The sequence below is a fragment of the Biomphalaria glabrata genome, chromosome 11 (assembly GCF_947242115.1).
Source record: "Biomphalaria glabrata chromosome 11, xgBioGlab47.1, whole genome shotgun sequence".
Lineage (NCBI taxonomy): Eukaryota > Metazoa > Mollusca > Gastropoda > Planorbidae > Biomphalaria > Biomphalaria glabrata.
In genome coordinates, this window is record NC_074721.1 from 17216448 (window position 1) to 17233181 (window position 16734).

Sequence of the window (16734 nt, forward strand, 5' to 3'; positions counted from 1 at the left end):
AAAACAACTAGATTAGCAAGCTTTGTTCCGTAAATATTTTTTTCCTCCACAGTAACTCTTTCATTATTTTAAATTTACTTTGTATACAATATGGCAGACTATGGTTATAGATCTAGCTGCTCTAGATTGGTGAGTAATGAATTAGATTCTAGCACATCATTATCGGTCTTTAATATTTTAAAAGTCATACTTATGCACATTAGTGATCTATTTTAGAAAGAATATTGATCTATTCGTCTTTTCTTCGAAAGATAGTCTTTTGACTGAGATGACTTGGTACAAATTGTACCAAAACATTTTCATTTTGACTTTTTGAATCATTCATAAGATATTTAAAGATATTATTTTGAAAACTTGTCAAAACTTGCAGGACTTTATTTACAATTTAGATTTAATAATTTGAAGATTTAAATACATTTTTAAAAATATATTTTAAATGGTAAAGGTTGAATTAAATTAAAATGTTCAAATTAGATTCAATCAACATTTTTAAAGCAAAAAGTATTAAAATAAAGGCATTTTTAATACTAAATTCATTTTTTAGATCTAGTGTTCCTTTAAAAAAATTACAGCAATTATTTCTGACCAGAATGACCATTTTGTCATAAAAAAAATTGTGAGGAATCACATAATGGGAGATGTTTTGAAAAGTCCTCTTTTTCTATAGGCCTACTTAACTACTATATAAAGTTTTGAGTTAATATAAATATTGATTGTTGCTGACTCCTTTCGGGAAAGTGATACATAGATATTATAGATTTAAAAGGTCATACTTATGAAATGAAACAATGTCTATTACTTACAAATTATTTCAATCTGTGAAACATTTGTAATAATGTAATTTTACTTAGTTAATATTCAAACATGGATTTTGCCTCCTTCCTCCTTATCTGGACATTGTCTTCCCCTAGTCAGGCACTCCCCATGGTTTGAGAAGCACTTTTTTATAATAAGAGACCATTTTAATAAGACTAGTTTTCTACATCAAAAATTTTATAGTATGCCTAAAATTTAGACATATAAAACATTTAATAAGTCAATCTTAATCTTAGAACTCTTTGATAGCCATTAGTAATGAAATTGAAAGAGTAACAGTGCTAACTTTTAATTTGGTTGCTATCTTTTGATATGTTATATCATGTCTGTTACTAATAACAATTAATGTATGAAATATTGTTAAAGGAGTTCCCTAATGATGATGTCTCTAACTACAGTGATGATCAGAACACACTTCACTCTTCAAGGGTAAAATTTTAATTGAAACTTAATTATTCAATTGATCAATGCTGCAATTTCCCCCTTTTTTAAAAACTTTATATGCAAACATGCATTTGCTTTGTTAATCAGGATGAAATACGAGAATGGATGGATGTCAACAGAAAGCTTCGCAAGCATGGTTTAGAAGCAATCCACATTTTACCTTCAAATGAGGTGAATTTACATTCAGGTAAAAAAAAATATTTGTACTGATGCTTTAGATTAAGTTGTGGGGGGTGCAGTGGCTGAGTGGTTAAGTGCTTGGCTTGGGCTTCTGAACCTGGGGTCCTGGTGAATCTCAGTGAAGACTGGGATATTGAATTTCTAGATTTTTAGTGCACCCCTGAGTTCACTTAACTCTGGTGCGTACCTGATATTTGTTGGGGAAAAGTAAATTGGGTTTGTCATTGTGCTGGCCACATGACACCCTGCTCATTAACCATTTGCCAAAGAAACAAATGACCATAACATATTCTGCCCTATAGATCACAAGGTCTGAAATGGGAACTTTTTACTTTAAACTGGCTTTTTTTTTTTTTTTGGTGGATGATTGACTTATAGATCAGGTGAACAGGAGATTGCTGTTGTTGATAATGTTTGGTCAAGACACGGCACTAATTGATGAAGAAATCTTATTTTTTTCTAAATCATAAATAACTGACTTCCCTTTAATGGAAAAAAAATGCTTAAATCTTTTTGCCAAAATGTCTTACAGGGCAGTGGGTTAGTGAGATTCCAGTTTTAACAACTCTTTAAACACAACCAGTCATAAAATATTGTCAGAATTCCATTTTATATTACAATTCAAATCTTATATTGAAATTCAAAAAAATGTATATTTATTTTAACATATATTTTTAGATCGGTATATCTGCATAGATGTAGAGTCCAGTCATGTCCTGAGAACAGCAATTGTGTCACTCATTCTTGAAGTCAATCGGAAGGATAACATGATGCAAGAACTAACTAAAAGCAACAGTCAACTGCAGTTAGTTTATTTAAATAACACTTTTTTTTTTACAAAGTTTTACAAAGCTTCTATTAACTCACTGTCTGTCTGGATGAATTTTTTATCATGTTATTTCTCTCACTTACCATTCTCAGATGATCATTAGTAATCTGGAGTTAATAAAACATGAGTAAATATCATGGTTTATATTTCTTTATTTGTTAGGATTTCACACATAATGATGCCTAATTTGAGACATTATCCTGTTGAAAATTTTCATATTTATTTTGGTTACCATTTAGTTGATGAAAACCTGTTTTAAAACTTGTCTTTAGGTGATGCAGAATTCAATTTTACATATGATTACGGTAGTAGTTTATATCAGTGTATAAGAAAAATATAAACAACAAAATCCTTACTTTAACTTTAACAATTTAATGATCTAACAGAGTGTTTGAATACAATTAAAAAAAAAAAATATGAACTGGATTAAAAAAAAGGATTTTGTTCAATCTCTTGATTTCAGAAAAGAAGTGAGTCAGTTGACAGATGAGATAGATCTTCTGAATGCTAAGTCTAAAGACATCAAGGTCATGTTAGAATGCTCCAGAGCCAGAGTCCAGGTAGAGATAAAAACTTTGATATTGTGGTAAGTGTGGTGGAGAGGCCACGTACGCATGACTTTGGCTTGGCTACCTATGAAGGGGGCTTGAGGTTCGACACTCGACTCTAGCAGAGTTGTATTTAATGAGCGCCTAACGGCAGCACAAATAACCTTCACCCAGATAGCCCCTCCCCCCACTGGTCCACAAATGAGATTTAACCATAGCATGCTCTAAGCATGAAAGTAGCACTATATAAAAAGTATAAATTTATTGCAAAGATTGTCATTAGAATTAGTAGACCCATACCTGGAATAAAAAATAAAAACAATAGACAAACCTAATAAATTTTTTTAAAAACACAACTTGTTCTTCCACTAGCTGTGGACAAAAAAAATATGAAAATTTAACTTTTTATCACTTACCTTTGGTCCATGACCATAGTCTTCTTAAAATACGGAATTTATAACCTCAATCCTGATACAGTTAAGATAATTTTTTACCCTTGGTTAAAAAACAGATGGTGTTTGAAAACATTACAGAGCCTTTAAAATATTTTGATACAAAGTTGAGTCGAAGAATACTCAGAGATTAAATGTAGGACTATTTTCGGAGGCATAGGGTATGTGTGTGTGGTAATAAGTGATACAGATAATTGTATTCACAGGCAAAAAGTATGTGTTTGGAAGAGGTAGCATTATAAAGAGGGTTGTGCCTATTAGATGTAACAAATACTAATTTTCAAGGTTTTTAAGCAGTGAGGCGAATAAATAGATATAGTAAAAGTACAAAGCCTAGAGATCAATCCTTAGATTTAATTTTAATATTGGACAGTTATTTAGGGTCTGCAGGGCAGGTCCTACATATTGCGGGGCTCTATGCAAAACAGATTGCGCGGGGCCTAGTCTGGGTAGGGATAAGGATAATACGTGAAAATTAAGATTTTTTATTAGCAAATAAATTCATCTTTGCATTTTATTTAAACTTTACTAAGTACAAAATCACTGTCAAATTAACTTTACGAGTCATCTACAGTAGATGGTAGTTTTCCAACAAAAAGCTGATAAACATTCAGATCTGCCTTTTAGATTTACTATCGACTAGTAAAATATAGTGTTTTTTTTTTTTTTTAAGAGGTCGAGATAGATTTAGATCTATATTTGTTTGCCAGTGACTATTAAAGTAAATTAAGAATTTCAACTTATTTTGGGTTAAAATTCACCTTATTATTACATTTTTATTAAATGAAAGCTGACAATGCCGTTTATTTTCATTGGGAGTATAATTGGTGATTTTCCATATTGAAAGACACCCTGAAATGACAAATTTATCTGTTTTTAAGGAGATTTGGATGAGTTTTCAGAAGATTTTAATAATTTCAGGAGATTTTTATGACTTTTTTGTATATTTTGCAATTTCGGAAGAATTCGGCCCCTTTAATAATAAGTTATGAAATTATTTAATTTAATAATTTACACCTAGAATTCATGCGAGTCTATGTAAGTGTGGGGCCCACTGCAGTCGCATAGGCTGCTGTGGCCTAAGACCGGCCTTGAGAGTCTGAATATTTATGTTGCGGAAAAAAAAATATGAATGGGTATTTCTTTAACCTAAAAGTAATAGTCTTAAATTTAGTCATTGGTTTATATCCAAATTGAATTTGACTTTGCAGGAAATGGAAAGAGAAAGATCCACCCCATCATTTTACTCTGAAGAAACACAAAGGTTGAGATCTTCCAAGTCATCTGTAACTTCTAAATGTATTTTACTTGAAGCCAAAGTTGCAGAACAGGAGAAAGAATTAGACAGACTCAGGAATGAAGTGAACAGTTTTGTGAAAGAAGTAAGTTGCAGACGTCATTTGGTTTTATACATTTCAGAAATTGGTTATTTTTTACTTTAATAAAGATTGCAAGGTCTAAAAGGGGTGCTTTTTTTTTTTACTTTAAAAATGAAAAAAACAACAACAAACTTGTGTCTGTTTAGATAAACTAAATTAAATGATTTGATAAACTATTTATAATATATATAAATATATAGGTTATACAATATGATGTATGTTTTTCCACATTTTATTTATAATATTAATATTTTGTTATGTCAATTTTTTTTTTACTGACATTAGGAAGCTAACAGAAGTAAAAGACAGACTCAAATTGTTACAGACATTAAAAAGCGAAACTCATGTAATCATTCTCCAGTGGATCAAAAGTAAGCAATTTTTTTAACTTCAATATATTATAAGGTGTAGTGAGTAGAATGTGCATTGTGAGATAATTCTCTCACAATCTTCGAATCATTGTATCAATATAAAAGAAAAAAAAATATTTATAGAAACTACTTTTATCAGTTAAAGTGTTTAGTTAGAAAAACAATCTTTGCATAATGATTTGTAACTTTTTTTCTTTTCTTGTTTTTGCTAAATACTACAACTGCCCCTGCCCTTCTAGCAGTATCTTGAAACTTATTTTGAAGTATTTTTCTTAATCTCACCATCTCTTCTATCATGATTAGTTCTTTTTCTTATTCACAAATTGTAGCCTTTGCGTTCTTTTGATGTATCCCTGTTGTTTCTTGTTCATCATACCCTGCCACATTGGCTTCTTTTCTGTGTACTGCAAAGTAAATATTTTAAGTTCACTTGTTTGGGGCTTTTCAAAAAAACAAATGTTGACCCAAGTGCATCAAAAAAAGAATAAAAAAGTTTGAGGTTGTTAGCAGCATGGCATCATCATGCCTTGTGAGTGACTTTTTAAAAATTGCTTTAGTATAGTGCAAGTGGCACTTTCATGCTATAAGCATGTTCATGCACTCTGGTTCATTCTCTTTTGTCAACCCGTGGGGGTATCTGGGAGGTTTCCACGCTGCCTTTAGGCATTAAGCAAACAACTCTGCTCAAGCCAGGAATGGAATTCAAGCCCCCTTGACAGGTAGCTAAACTGTTCATGCTACTCAGCAAGTCATCCTACTGCTATTACTAATTTAGTCTTAGGTAAAAGTTACCTTTAATCATGCTCAACTTTTTTTTTATAATTTTACTTTAGTAAGCACAAAGTTGTCATTACAGATGTGCTTTATATTCATGCCCATGTCGGATTAACTTGTAAGATATAACTGGTTTACAGTATTTTCGCAAATATTACTCTCGGTTATACATGTTTTTACAAATGAATGGCAGTTGTGTGGGGTATACGGAGGTGTGGGTTTTACAAAATTTATTTATAGCATAATGGAAATCATAGACATACTGCTGGGTCTTTAGGTCTCCTAAAGTTAGCTGTGTGATTGTGAAATGTACATTGGAAAGCTTATTATTATAACATCTCAAGAAAACAAATAGTAGCCTAATGATGATAGTAGTTTATGTAATGGTAGTTTATGGTAAGTTATACTTTGCACAGGCGAGGTATATGAGAGTGCGGCTTATATGATTTTTTATTTTGTAATTTGTGCTGGCTAAACGTCTATGTGGGGTTTATGCGTGAAAATACTGTATTTGAATTGAGCTGAATTTTTATCTTGGAAATAATTTACTTTTGGGCACATTTATAATTAATTTTTTTAAATTTCTGCTTTAAAAAAATAATTCTATCATTCGTTCATTTGACATTTGAGGTTTTAAATGATATTTTGTTATAAATTCCATGTGTTTCTTTTATTGTTAATTTAACATTAGAATACATGATAATATTTATATGAACATTATTTAAACTCTACATAGAAAGTGAAATTCAATTAATTATTAGTTGGATTAGTCAGATGAGATTGTGAAAATAATTTGTACATAATTTAACAAGGGTTTAAATCTTGAAATAAATTTATTATCACTTGACCTCAATTTCTAATAACACTTTCTATTTTTCTAATATTTATACAAACCTAATGTTCACTGGTTATAATGAGCTAGACATTTTCATCATCATGGTTCATTTTTTTAATTCCACATTCTTGTCTTCTGCTTTTATAGTTAAGGATATCAATGCAATAGGATTCAATAAATAGCTCTCTAAATATTATATTATCTATGAGTTTTGTTAAAACTAAAAAAAAAAGAAAGAAAAAATCGATTTATGTTGCACATTCAGATGTGTTTAACAAACATGTGTTTAACAAACATGTGTTTAACAAACATGGTTATATAAATGTAGACAAGTTTTACAACATTAACAACTTCAATGAAAAAACACATTATTTAGATGTGTGATTTAAAGGTGAACAAAAGCTCTTAGTGACATATAAAGCATCTTGAAAACTCCCAATACTTTACATATTGGACAAAATCTCTTTTCTGACACCTTTTTTAGAAACCTTAAATATGACGAGATCACAGTTAGTCTGTTGTAAATCTTGCTTTAATTGATCCAGTCAAGGGTGACTTCATTAAACAGCCTGCTAAGACTTAATGTGCTGCCTTTGTATTCATTGATGAAGAGATCTTTGTCTCTTTCAAGCTTGTTTTATACCAATGTTAACATTGTTTGTAGCTCCTATCTTAAGTGAAATTCTATCATAAATAACTAAGACAAAGAATCAAATCCACTGGAGCTCAAAGTCGGCACGCTTGAAACAATTGAAAGCTATCCAAAAACAGCTATCCTTATATATTTATACCAACGGATCTGCCTTCAAAGCCACCATTAATGCTGGTCTTGGTGCCTTCCTGGTCTTCCCCAAAAATAAACACTTTGAAATAAGTTAAATTACCATCTGAACAAAATAAATTCCATACAACTCCCCCTTTGTAGACACTGCGCCCACCCTTATGAAACCATAAACCATATCCTCTTTGAATGCCCCTTCCTAATCCACCTTAGGCAGACCCTACTTCCACTACAGCCCAACATAATCAACACCCTGTACGGCAGTGCTGAACAACTGAAGAAAACAGCACACTATTTTTCCTTGGCACAGTCTGCAAAAGAGCTGACATCACAGCAGCAAAAAGCTGGCTAGAAGAAGAAGTGAAATTCTATCATAAAAAACTAAGACAAAGAAAAGGGACATTGTAATTAATTAGTTAAACTAAATATTTAGAAAAGAACAACGCTCCATTGACATTTGACTTTATTAATGAAATACTAATACTGCCTTAGGCTGTTGGATATCATTGAGTCTTACGAAACACAAATTCAAACATTACAGAGGCAGTTGGAAGGAAGCAGGTAAATAGGTTTTTACAAATGTTAAGATTTGATTTACATATTTAAAACAAAACAAACAAGAATAAGAAACAATGCTAATTTCTTTCACTTAATTTTGACATAGATCAAACTTAAAAAAAAAAATTAAACTGTGGAATAGTAATCTTTTTTTTTTTTTTTCCATAAAACTTTTATCAATGCACTGTGTCTATCTGGTGCAAATTTTGTACACATTAATGCTCTGATTTCCCATTCTCAGATCAAGTTGAAATTTTACACAATTATTCATTGTCCCTAACAAAACATGAATCTATTTTTAAAAATTAACCATATTAATTAATTAATTAGTGATTAACTATTTTTTTTTGAAATAGAAAAGGGGAAACAAATCTTATAGTATTGAGACATATGGCTATAAATGTGAAGTTCTTATTCTTATATACATCTTTATTATAATTTTTATATTTTTAATTTTGCTTGTTACTACTTCTACTTATAAAGATCAGAAGAAAGCATTACTCAGGATGATGGGTTCTCATATTCAGTTGAGCCGAGACATAACGTCCAGGCCATTGTCAAGGTAACAGTATATTTTGAACTTCTGCAGTTTATTTGTTTCATGTACTTGATATAGCTGATAATATTTGACTAGCATATACCAAAATGGTTAGAGATAATATTAATAATAATAATATAATTTATATAGTGCTTTAACAAACATAATCTAGGCTCAAGATGCTATGAAAACATTAAAGACATTATGTAAATTTGTTATCTGATTTCAACACTTTTTTAGTGTTTTTGTTGTTTGTTAAACATTGTATGCTATTTGTTATGTTGCATCTTCCATTTCCAATGTTTATCATATTATCAATGTTCATGCAGATTTCTTGCAAAATCTTTCAACTGAAATACAAGTTTAAGGCTATAGAAAGATGGTTGTACAATATTTATTTATAAAATATTTTCTTACACAGTCTTATGAGAAACGTCTTTCGGAGAAAGAAAAAAAAATTAAAAAATTAGAAGAAGAGAACAAACACTTAAGGCTGGACTTGGGTTCAAAGTAAGATTAAGTTTATTTATAGCATGATTAGATGTAGCCATTTTGGTGCGAGAGTTTCTGATGATAATTTATAAAACACATACATTTTATATATATATATATTTTCCCTTTATATTGTTACGTGCACATCGTAGTGTAAATGTGGAATGGTGCGAATGCGTGTTGAAAGGAGGGGAGAACCAAAATGGAGGAATAAAATCAATATAGTGTTTATAGTGTTAATTAAGATTAAATTATTTCTAAACTATGATTTGGTGTTTTGGTGTTAGTGAATCACTAAAGAGTCTTATTATATAATAAGACATAACATATATATATATATATATATATATCATACATTCTCTTCTTTCTCCTCCCTCCCATCCCCTTTCACACACTGCCTAGTCATCTGGTATGTGCTCAGGTCATGTGGTATGTGTCCAGGTTTGATTCTTCCCCCCCCCCCTCCTGCTAATTCCCCTCCATCCTACTGTAGGTTTTGGCTAGAATGTAGTAATCTTCAATTCTGAGGGGATATCTTATCTTATCTTATATAATACAGACGTTACTTCAAAAAAGAAGATGATTACGTCCTACGCGTCATGCATTTAGTCATGCATATTAACCAATGACTTAAATTCTGCCAAGTCACTGGTTTTCCTGGCTAGCTCAGGCAACCCATTCCATGCTCTAATAGCACTAGGGAAGAAGGAGTATTTGTACAAATTTGTCCTAGCATATGGGACGAGGAATGTGCCTTTATCTTTGTGTCTTTCAGAGTATTTTATTAAATTTTGTTTTTGTATTTGAAGATTATGGTTCAGTGTTTTATGTATTATTGCTACTTTACTTTTGAGCCTTCTGTCCTGAAGGCTTTCTAAATTTAGTGATTTTACTAAAGGTGTTACTCTAGTCAAATGTGAATATTCGTTTGTTATGAATCGCACTGCTCTATTTTGTGTCTGTTCTAGTTTCTTAATGTTTTCTTGAGTTGAGGGGTCCCAAACAGAGGATGCATATTCTATTATTGGCCTAACCAAGGTTAAATAACATTTTAGTTTTATGTTCTTATTTGATTTATAGAAATTTCTTTTAATAAATCCTAATGCTTTGTTTGATTTTTTTGTAGTTTCATCAATATGTGGATTCCATGACAGTTTTTAATTTATTATAACACCTAGGTATTTTGCGTTTTTAGTCTGTGTTACTGGTTTGCCATGAATAAGATAAGTGGAATTAATTTGTTTTAGTTTTTTTGTTACTCTTAACAACTGACATTTTTCTGGGTGGAAAGACATGCTCAATTTGATTCCCATTTCTGTAATTCATCTAATTCTCTTTGTAAAATATCTGTGTCTTGTGTTGTTTTTATTGTTCTATATATTATGCAATCGTCTGCAAATAATCTGACTTTTGTTCCTGAAGTAATGCAATTTGGTAAATCATTTATGTAAATTAAAAATAGTAGTGGACCCAAGACTGTTCCTTGAGGTACACCTGAGTTTACTGTTACCGGTATCGGTGTTGATTTAGAGCCATTTATTATTACAGTTTGTTCTCTCCCTATCAGAAAGTCTTTAATCCACTGATGCAGTGGACCATTAATGCCGAAAAATTTTAATTTTTTAAGCAAACTAAGGTGGTGAACTTTGTCAAAAGCCTTAGAAAAATCTAGTAAGATAGCATCTATTTGTTCACTATTATCTAAACCTTTTGAAAAATCATCACTGCTTTGTATCAATCAATGTGTAAGGTTTTATCTTAAATGAACTAAAGCGTCAACCAGCTGATGTTAGTAATATCTCATCACAGCTAAATGCAACAGTTTACACACATTTTAGAAGTTAGGTTTAAGGTTTCAAAGTAAGATTAAGTAAAGTTTAAGGTTTCAAAGTAAAGATTAATTAAAGTTTAAGGGTTCCAAAGTTAGGTTAAGTTAGATTTAGTATCTGTTGGACTGTGACATTTAAATTCAGCCATTCATATTTCAGATATGATGGAAAGGATTACAGGATGCTGTCACAGAGAGTGAAGAAACTGGAACGATTATTACACTTGCATAATATCAGGTAAAATAACATTTGTGTGTCTTATTTGAGAGTATTTCATGTGTTTGAAAATGTGAGTTCACTTGTTTGTGACAGGAGAATATTCCATATTTTTGGACTAGAGAGTTTACTACATGCTTGGCTGCTTTATTATGGCCATTTAAAAATGATTTTAAAAAATATCAACATTTAAATAAATATTTTGTCATCCTTAATTTTCAGTATCCCAGGAGAGAAGTCAGTGGCAGATCCATTTGAAAGAAGTAAGAGGTACAGCACACATTTGAATGATTTGGACTTATTACCTCTAAGCCAGTGTCAGCAGTATCTCAAAGTGAGTGAAATATACTTGGCCTTGGTTTTATCTAATCTCAGACAATTTTTTAAGTGCTGTTCATGAGCAATGAATTTTGAGAAATTTTTTTTTCAAATGTGACTACAGTTACATGATTTTCACCAGATGTTTTATACATCTTAGTTATTTCTGTATGATCTATACATGAATGAGTTCATGTCTCAGTTTTCTTTTGTAAGGTTTATGTGCAGAAATGTAATTATTTGAAAGCTTTTTTAAAACTTGAATTCTTTTTTTTTATGTACTATACATCAAATTGATAGAGGTCTTCTACCGCTCCAGAGGATGAATTCCCAATTTGGTGTTTTCAATGTGGGAAGCATGATCGAGAGGCTAAGTACGCTTGAACTTAGCTTGGCTAAGGCTCGAGGTTCAACACCCAACTCGAGCAAAGTTGTGTTTACTGAGTACCTAAAGGCAGCACGGAAAACCTTCTCCCAGATACCCCACTGGTCCACAAATAAGATTGGACCATAGCACTCTGAGCATGAAAGTAGTTCTATATAAAAGCTATAATTTAATAGCTATAATTTAATTTAATTTGATGAGACATTGTAGCTAACAGCTTGTAGAACACATTTTAAAACATGTTTTATTTTATTGCTCATCTTTTGCAGCTAGTCTGTAAAGAACTGGACACTGATGATCTAGACTGTCTAGTTTCTACTATTCAAGAGTTAAAAGATGAAGGACAAATGTCTAATAGATTCCATGATGTAAGAAGTTAAAAATATGTTTAACTTTGCTAGAATAGTTTTTAAAGTCTCTTATCTTATCTTATATAATACAGACATTACTTTAAAAAAGAAGATGATTATGCCCTACGCGCCATGCATTTAGTCATGCATATTAACCAATGACTTAAATTCTGCCAAGTCACTGGTTTTCCTGGCTAGCATAGGCAACCCATTCCATGCTCTAATAGCACTAGGGAAGAAGGAGTATTTGTACAAATTTGTCCTAGCATATGGGTCGAGGAATGTGCCTTTATCTTTGTGTCTTTCAGTCTCCTGTTAACACTAATTTCTATGTTCAGGTCTATAAAGCATACGCCAGATTAAAGAGTTAAATTGGACTTTCTATATACTGGTAGCATGATAAGATTTCAGAAAAATTATTATAAATACAAATTTTAGTCTTTTTTTAGTATTTACTTACATTACATTTGAAATCCATTGTAATTAATCATTTATATCAATAATAGTCTTTATGAAACAGATTGACCAATTCAGTATATCATTTATTAAGTATAGTTTTTAGCTTCTTATGTAACTGTCTAGCAGGAAACTTTTTATAAATTATTTGTTTCAACTTTAACAGTATTGTAAAGAGCTGGCTGAAATAGTTGAAGGTTTAAATGAAGGCTGCCACAGAAGTCGTTCAACCAGACTTGTTAAAAGTCCAGATAACTTCCTTTGTGATAGTAACATGAGGTATTATCTGGAGGTAGGTTTTAAATACACCTAATATAAATAATGTTATGTACTAGATTAAAGTATGCTAGTTTTGTTACACAAATATATTGTGTATTGTTTTTAGCGATGGTAAAAGTAGTGACATAGGAAGACAGACCAATGACGTAGTAGACTAGAGGAACAGGAGAGCAACAAGGCGATAGTATAGAAGTAGTTTGTTTTGGATGTTAGTTAGAAATAGTGGCATTTATGAAGACAAGACGGACTTCCCAGTGATAAATAAAGGTGTCATTTTATAACAGTGAAAGTTGTTATCAAGTATATTTTTAACCTTTAATGTTCTGTTGCTAATGTGAAGTAATAATTGAGATAGAACTGAAGTCAAGATTAGATTAGCCCACAACAATAATAACGATTTCATTTCTATAACACTGTTATCAAACATAATGTTGGCTTAAGGCACTTTGTGAATGTAACATGTATGAAAGAGAATCTAAAATACTTTTGAACAGGTAGGTCTGTAGGTTTTTCTTGACCATTATCTGAGCTCAATATGAAGAGAGTTGTAATATATGGTACAGTTTAAACATGTTTTAGTAAACATTTAGTTATTTTAAAGTATTGCCTTGCGCTACTGCGGTGTTATATGTGTCTGTACAAATTTTAATAGACTATGTAATTAATTTAAGTTATATATACCAAATCTTCCAAAACCTAATACTGGTATTAAGAATTTAATTTTATGTCAGGATTATTCAAAACTTTTGATCATGTGATAAGTTTCAGCACAGTGAAAGATACTGTCATGTGCCTATGTTTCTTGGCTATTTTGTTGTGATATAAAAACTAGTAATGCTTCTTTATTAAATATCTTAGGTAATCCAGAACTGGCGTAAGGATATTTCTGGTCTAGGTGGCCTACAGGATGCATTAAACCATCTTTTGGACAAGGTGGTTCCCTGGATGAGAGCTCACATGGACCGTGACCACAGTGTGGATGAAATGACTGAGCTGGTTGAAAGAGTTGTTCATGCAGACAAACAGGAAACCAACAAAGTAGGCTTATATTTAACCAACATATTGACAAGCAATCAGCTGAAGATTTGAACTAATAATTAGGAATATGATTAGCAATAAAAAAAAAAAAAACAAAGCTTATCTAAGGGAAAGAACTGCTAGTTATCTGAAAATTACAGGGTTTAGCTCCCATTCTGCTATATAAAACAAAATTAATTAATTAGTACTAAATGATTAAATAACTGTTAATTTATGTATTGATTTGTGAATTGTTATTGACCAGGAATGATTATGCAAAAATTTCAACTTGATCCGAGAATGGTGAGTGGGAGAAAAAAACGTGTCAAAACATAATTTATTATAAGAGGACTAAATTCATATCTATATAACTCTCATTAAGTAGCATTTATCCCCTTTATTTTGAAATCAAACAAAAAAATTAATCATCAACAATTAATAAACTAATTGTTTAATTTTTTGATTGATTCATGTCTTGTCAGGTTCAATGAATAATTGTGCAAAGTTTTAACTCTATCCGAGAATGGGAAATGAGAGAAAAAACATGTTCAAACTTTTGTACCAGACAGACAGACAGAGTGAGTTGATATAAACTTTGTAAAAACAGACAATATAAATGTGTATATTGTAATATGTGTAATTTGAGTCTGTGCACCTAGTATTACTGTAGTTGAAGTAATATTAGAAAACTTAACTTACAATAAAGACACATTATTGAGGAAATAGTATCATTTACATAAGTTCTACTTTAAGCCTTTTTTAATTAAATAACAGCATAACATTGTTGTGTTTTTTAAATTACACTTAATCTTATTCAGACTTTTATTGCAATTCTTATCTTATCTTATATAATACAGACGTTACTTCAAAAAAGAAGATGATTACGTCCTACGCGTCATGCATTTAGTCATGCATATTAACCAATGACTTAAATTCTGCCAAGTCACTGATTTTCCTGGCTAGCTCAGGCAACCTATTCCATGCTCTAATAGCACTAGGGAAGAAGGAGTATTTGTACAAATTTGTCCTAGCATATGGGACGAGGAATGTGCCTTTATCTTTGTGTCTTTCAGAGTATTTTATTAAACTTTGTTTTTGTATTTGAAGATTATGGTTCAGTGTTTTATGTATGATTGCTACTTTACTTTTGAGCCTTCTGTCCTGAAGGCTTTCTAAATTAAAATGTAAGTTAAAATCTTTAGCATATTATTAACAGATATTAAAATTTATTATGTGAATCATAGATTGTGGATTTGTGTATTACAAATAACAGTGTAAGCAAGTTTAATATATTCTTTTCCAAAGGTGTTAGTGGAAGATGTGTCTCGAAGCACTTTGGAAAGTATTGTAAGTCACTTCCAGACATTGTTCGATGTTCCCAGGATCTCAGGAATATTTCCTCGCATGAATGACATCTATAGAACTATAGGAGAATCTAAAAATGTCATGAACACACTGAAAAGCATGTTAGGTCTAGGTCAGTCTCTGCATTTTTCTTATAAAGCATGGATTCTAAGATTTAATTATCAAGTCATATCTCATTGTGATAGTCTTATTACTTTACTTTTAAAAAAGTGTAGAATAAAATATGACCTAGTAGAGGTGTGTATAAGATCAGTAGAACTAGAATGTATGTCACTTCGAATTATCGAATACCAAGTGTTCATTTTGAAGAAGTAGGATTTCAAATGAACAACTTTAGTCAAAACTTATAAATGGAACTCAGTGGCAATAGTTGTTTTTTTTTAGATTTATCTTATCTTAGAGCTGGAAATTTATGTTTCATTGGGTTGTAGACTTTCTATCTATATCAGTGGTTCCCAAACTTTTTTGTCTCGTAGACCCCTTGCCATGTTTTCTGGTTTTCGGTAGACCCCCTGCTTAACTTGTTTTGCAATTTTTGCAGATTCATAAACTCATTTTTAAAACTAATTTATAACTGTAATGAGTCGAAGAGTGAAAAAGTAATTTCAAAAGTTGCAGAGATCTATCTTTTTTGACTGATAAAATTTAAACCAAAAAAAAAAAAAAAAAGTATGTATTGCTGGAATCACCAAACACACTAGAGATGTTTTTTTTTTTTTGCTTGTTCATCATTCGTTATTACGGTTATTATGTTTCATATTGAAATTTTTTGTTCTATGACGTAGTCCTTCAAACATTAAATATTAATTAATTAATCAATTTGCCTTAAATATCATTTTAAAAAGTTTTCGAAAAGAGCAGTTTCTAGTGTGTTTCTTGATTTTTCACATCTGGCTCAAATATCGGGCCCACGGAGCTGTTTTCACTAACATGAGAAGGGTCAAAGATGAGTTACTGGCGCCTAAATCGGTAAGCTTTGGCAGGAGGGACTCATTAGCCTTGGCTTGCAGCCCACCAAGCCAAAGGAAAAAAGAATTCAATAATCTGCTGCTTTGCAGCTATACCCAAACATGGGAAAGGTTTCGTGGGTCAGCCCTGGGGATAAAAATGGAGCAGAAGACCATTAGGCAGTTTGCAGCTTTAATGCTCATCCCACGGATGTGCCCTTGAACTATAGTGTTTCTTAAAGAAATTTGTTGCATGATAACAGATTTACGTTTATGTAAAACAGTTTTTAAAACTACTTCAATGGCTGGTAAAATCAATGTTTTATCTATAGTGTTTTCCATATTTGACAATAGGTAAAGAGATCTTATAAAACACTCACAAATCTTTTCTATATAATGTTGAAGAAAGCTTGTGTTGGTTTATTCTGAACTTTATTTTTGAGTTTTTGAAATTTTTTATCACCTTTATTTTTTTACGAGGGTAGCATCGTCTCAAATAATCCTTCAGTGTTATTGGTTTCATATGGTCATAAAAAGGCACTTAGACAACCGCTTATTTAACCAAGGAAATAAAT

General features: G+C 31.2%; 1 protein-coding gene across 5 annotated transcripts in view; it reads left to right on the forward strand.

Moving 5' to 3' along the window:
* The window catches only part of LOC106051840 (centrosomal protein of 70 kDa-like), a 21777-nt gene continuing 5043 nt past the window's right edge, over positions 1-16734 (forward strand). For 2 of the 5 annotated variants that reach the window (XM_056003625.1, XM_056003622.1), the window contains exons 1-16: positions 2-129; positions 1183-1245; positions 1348-1447; positions 2119-2245; positions 2733-2829; positions 4481-4651; positions 4934-5019; positions 7902-7970; positions 8451-8529; positions 8927-9015; positions 10986-11063; positions 11265-11376; positions 12015-12113; positions 12718-12843; positions 13689-13868; positions 15153-15324. In XM_056003625.1, the coding sequence (XP_055859600.1) occupies positions 91-129; positions 1183-1245; positions 1348-1447; positions 2119-2245; positions 2733-2829; positions 4481-4651; positions 4934-5019; positions 7902-7970; positions 8451-8529; positions 8927-9015; positions 10986-11063; positions 11265-11376; positions 12015-12113; positions 12718-12843; positions 13689-13868; positions 15153-15324 (1687 nt within the window). In that variant the 5' untranslated portion in view covers positions 2-90. Of the gene's footprint in view, positions 130-347; positions 440-1182; positions 1246-1347; positions 1448-2118; positions 2246-2732; positions 2830-4480; positions 4652-4933; positions 5020-5875; positions 5912-7901; positions 7971-8450; positions 8530-8926; positions 9016-10985; positions 11064-11264; positions 11377-12014; positions 12114-12717; positions 12844-13688; positions 13869-15152; positions 15325-16734 lie in introns of those variants that run through there. The other 3 variants (XM_056003621.1, XM_056003624.1, XM_056003623.1) reach the window with 3 other exon arrangements.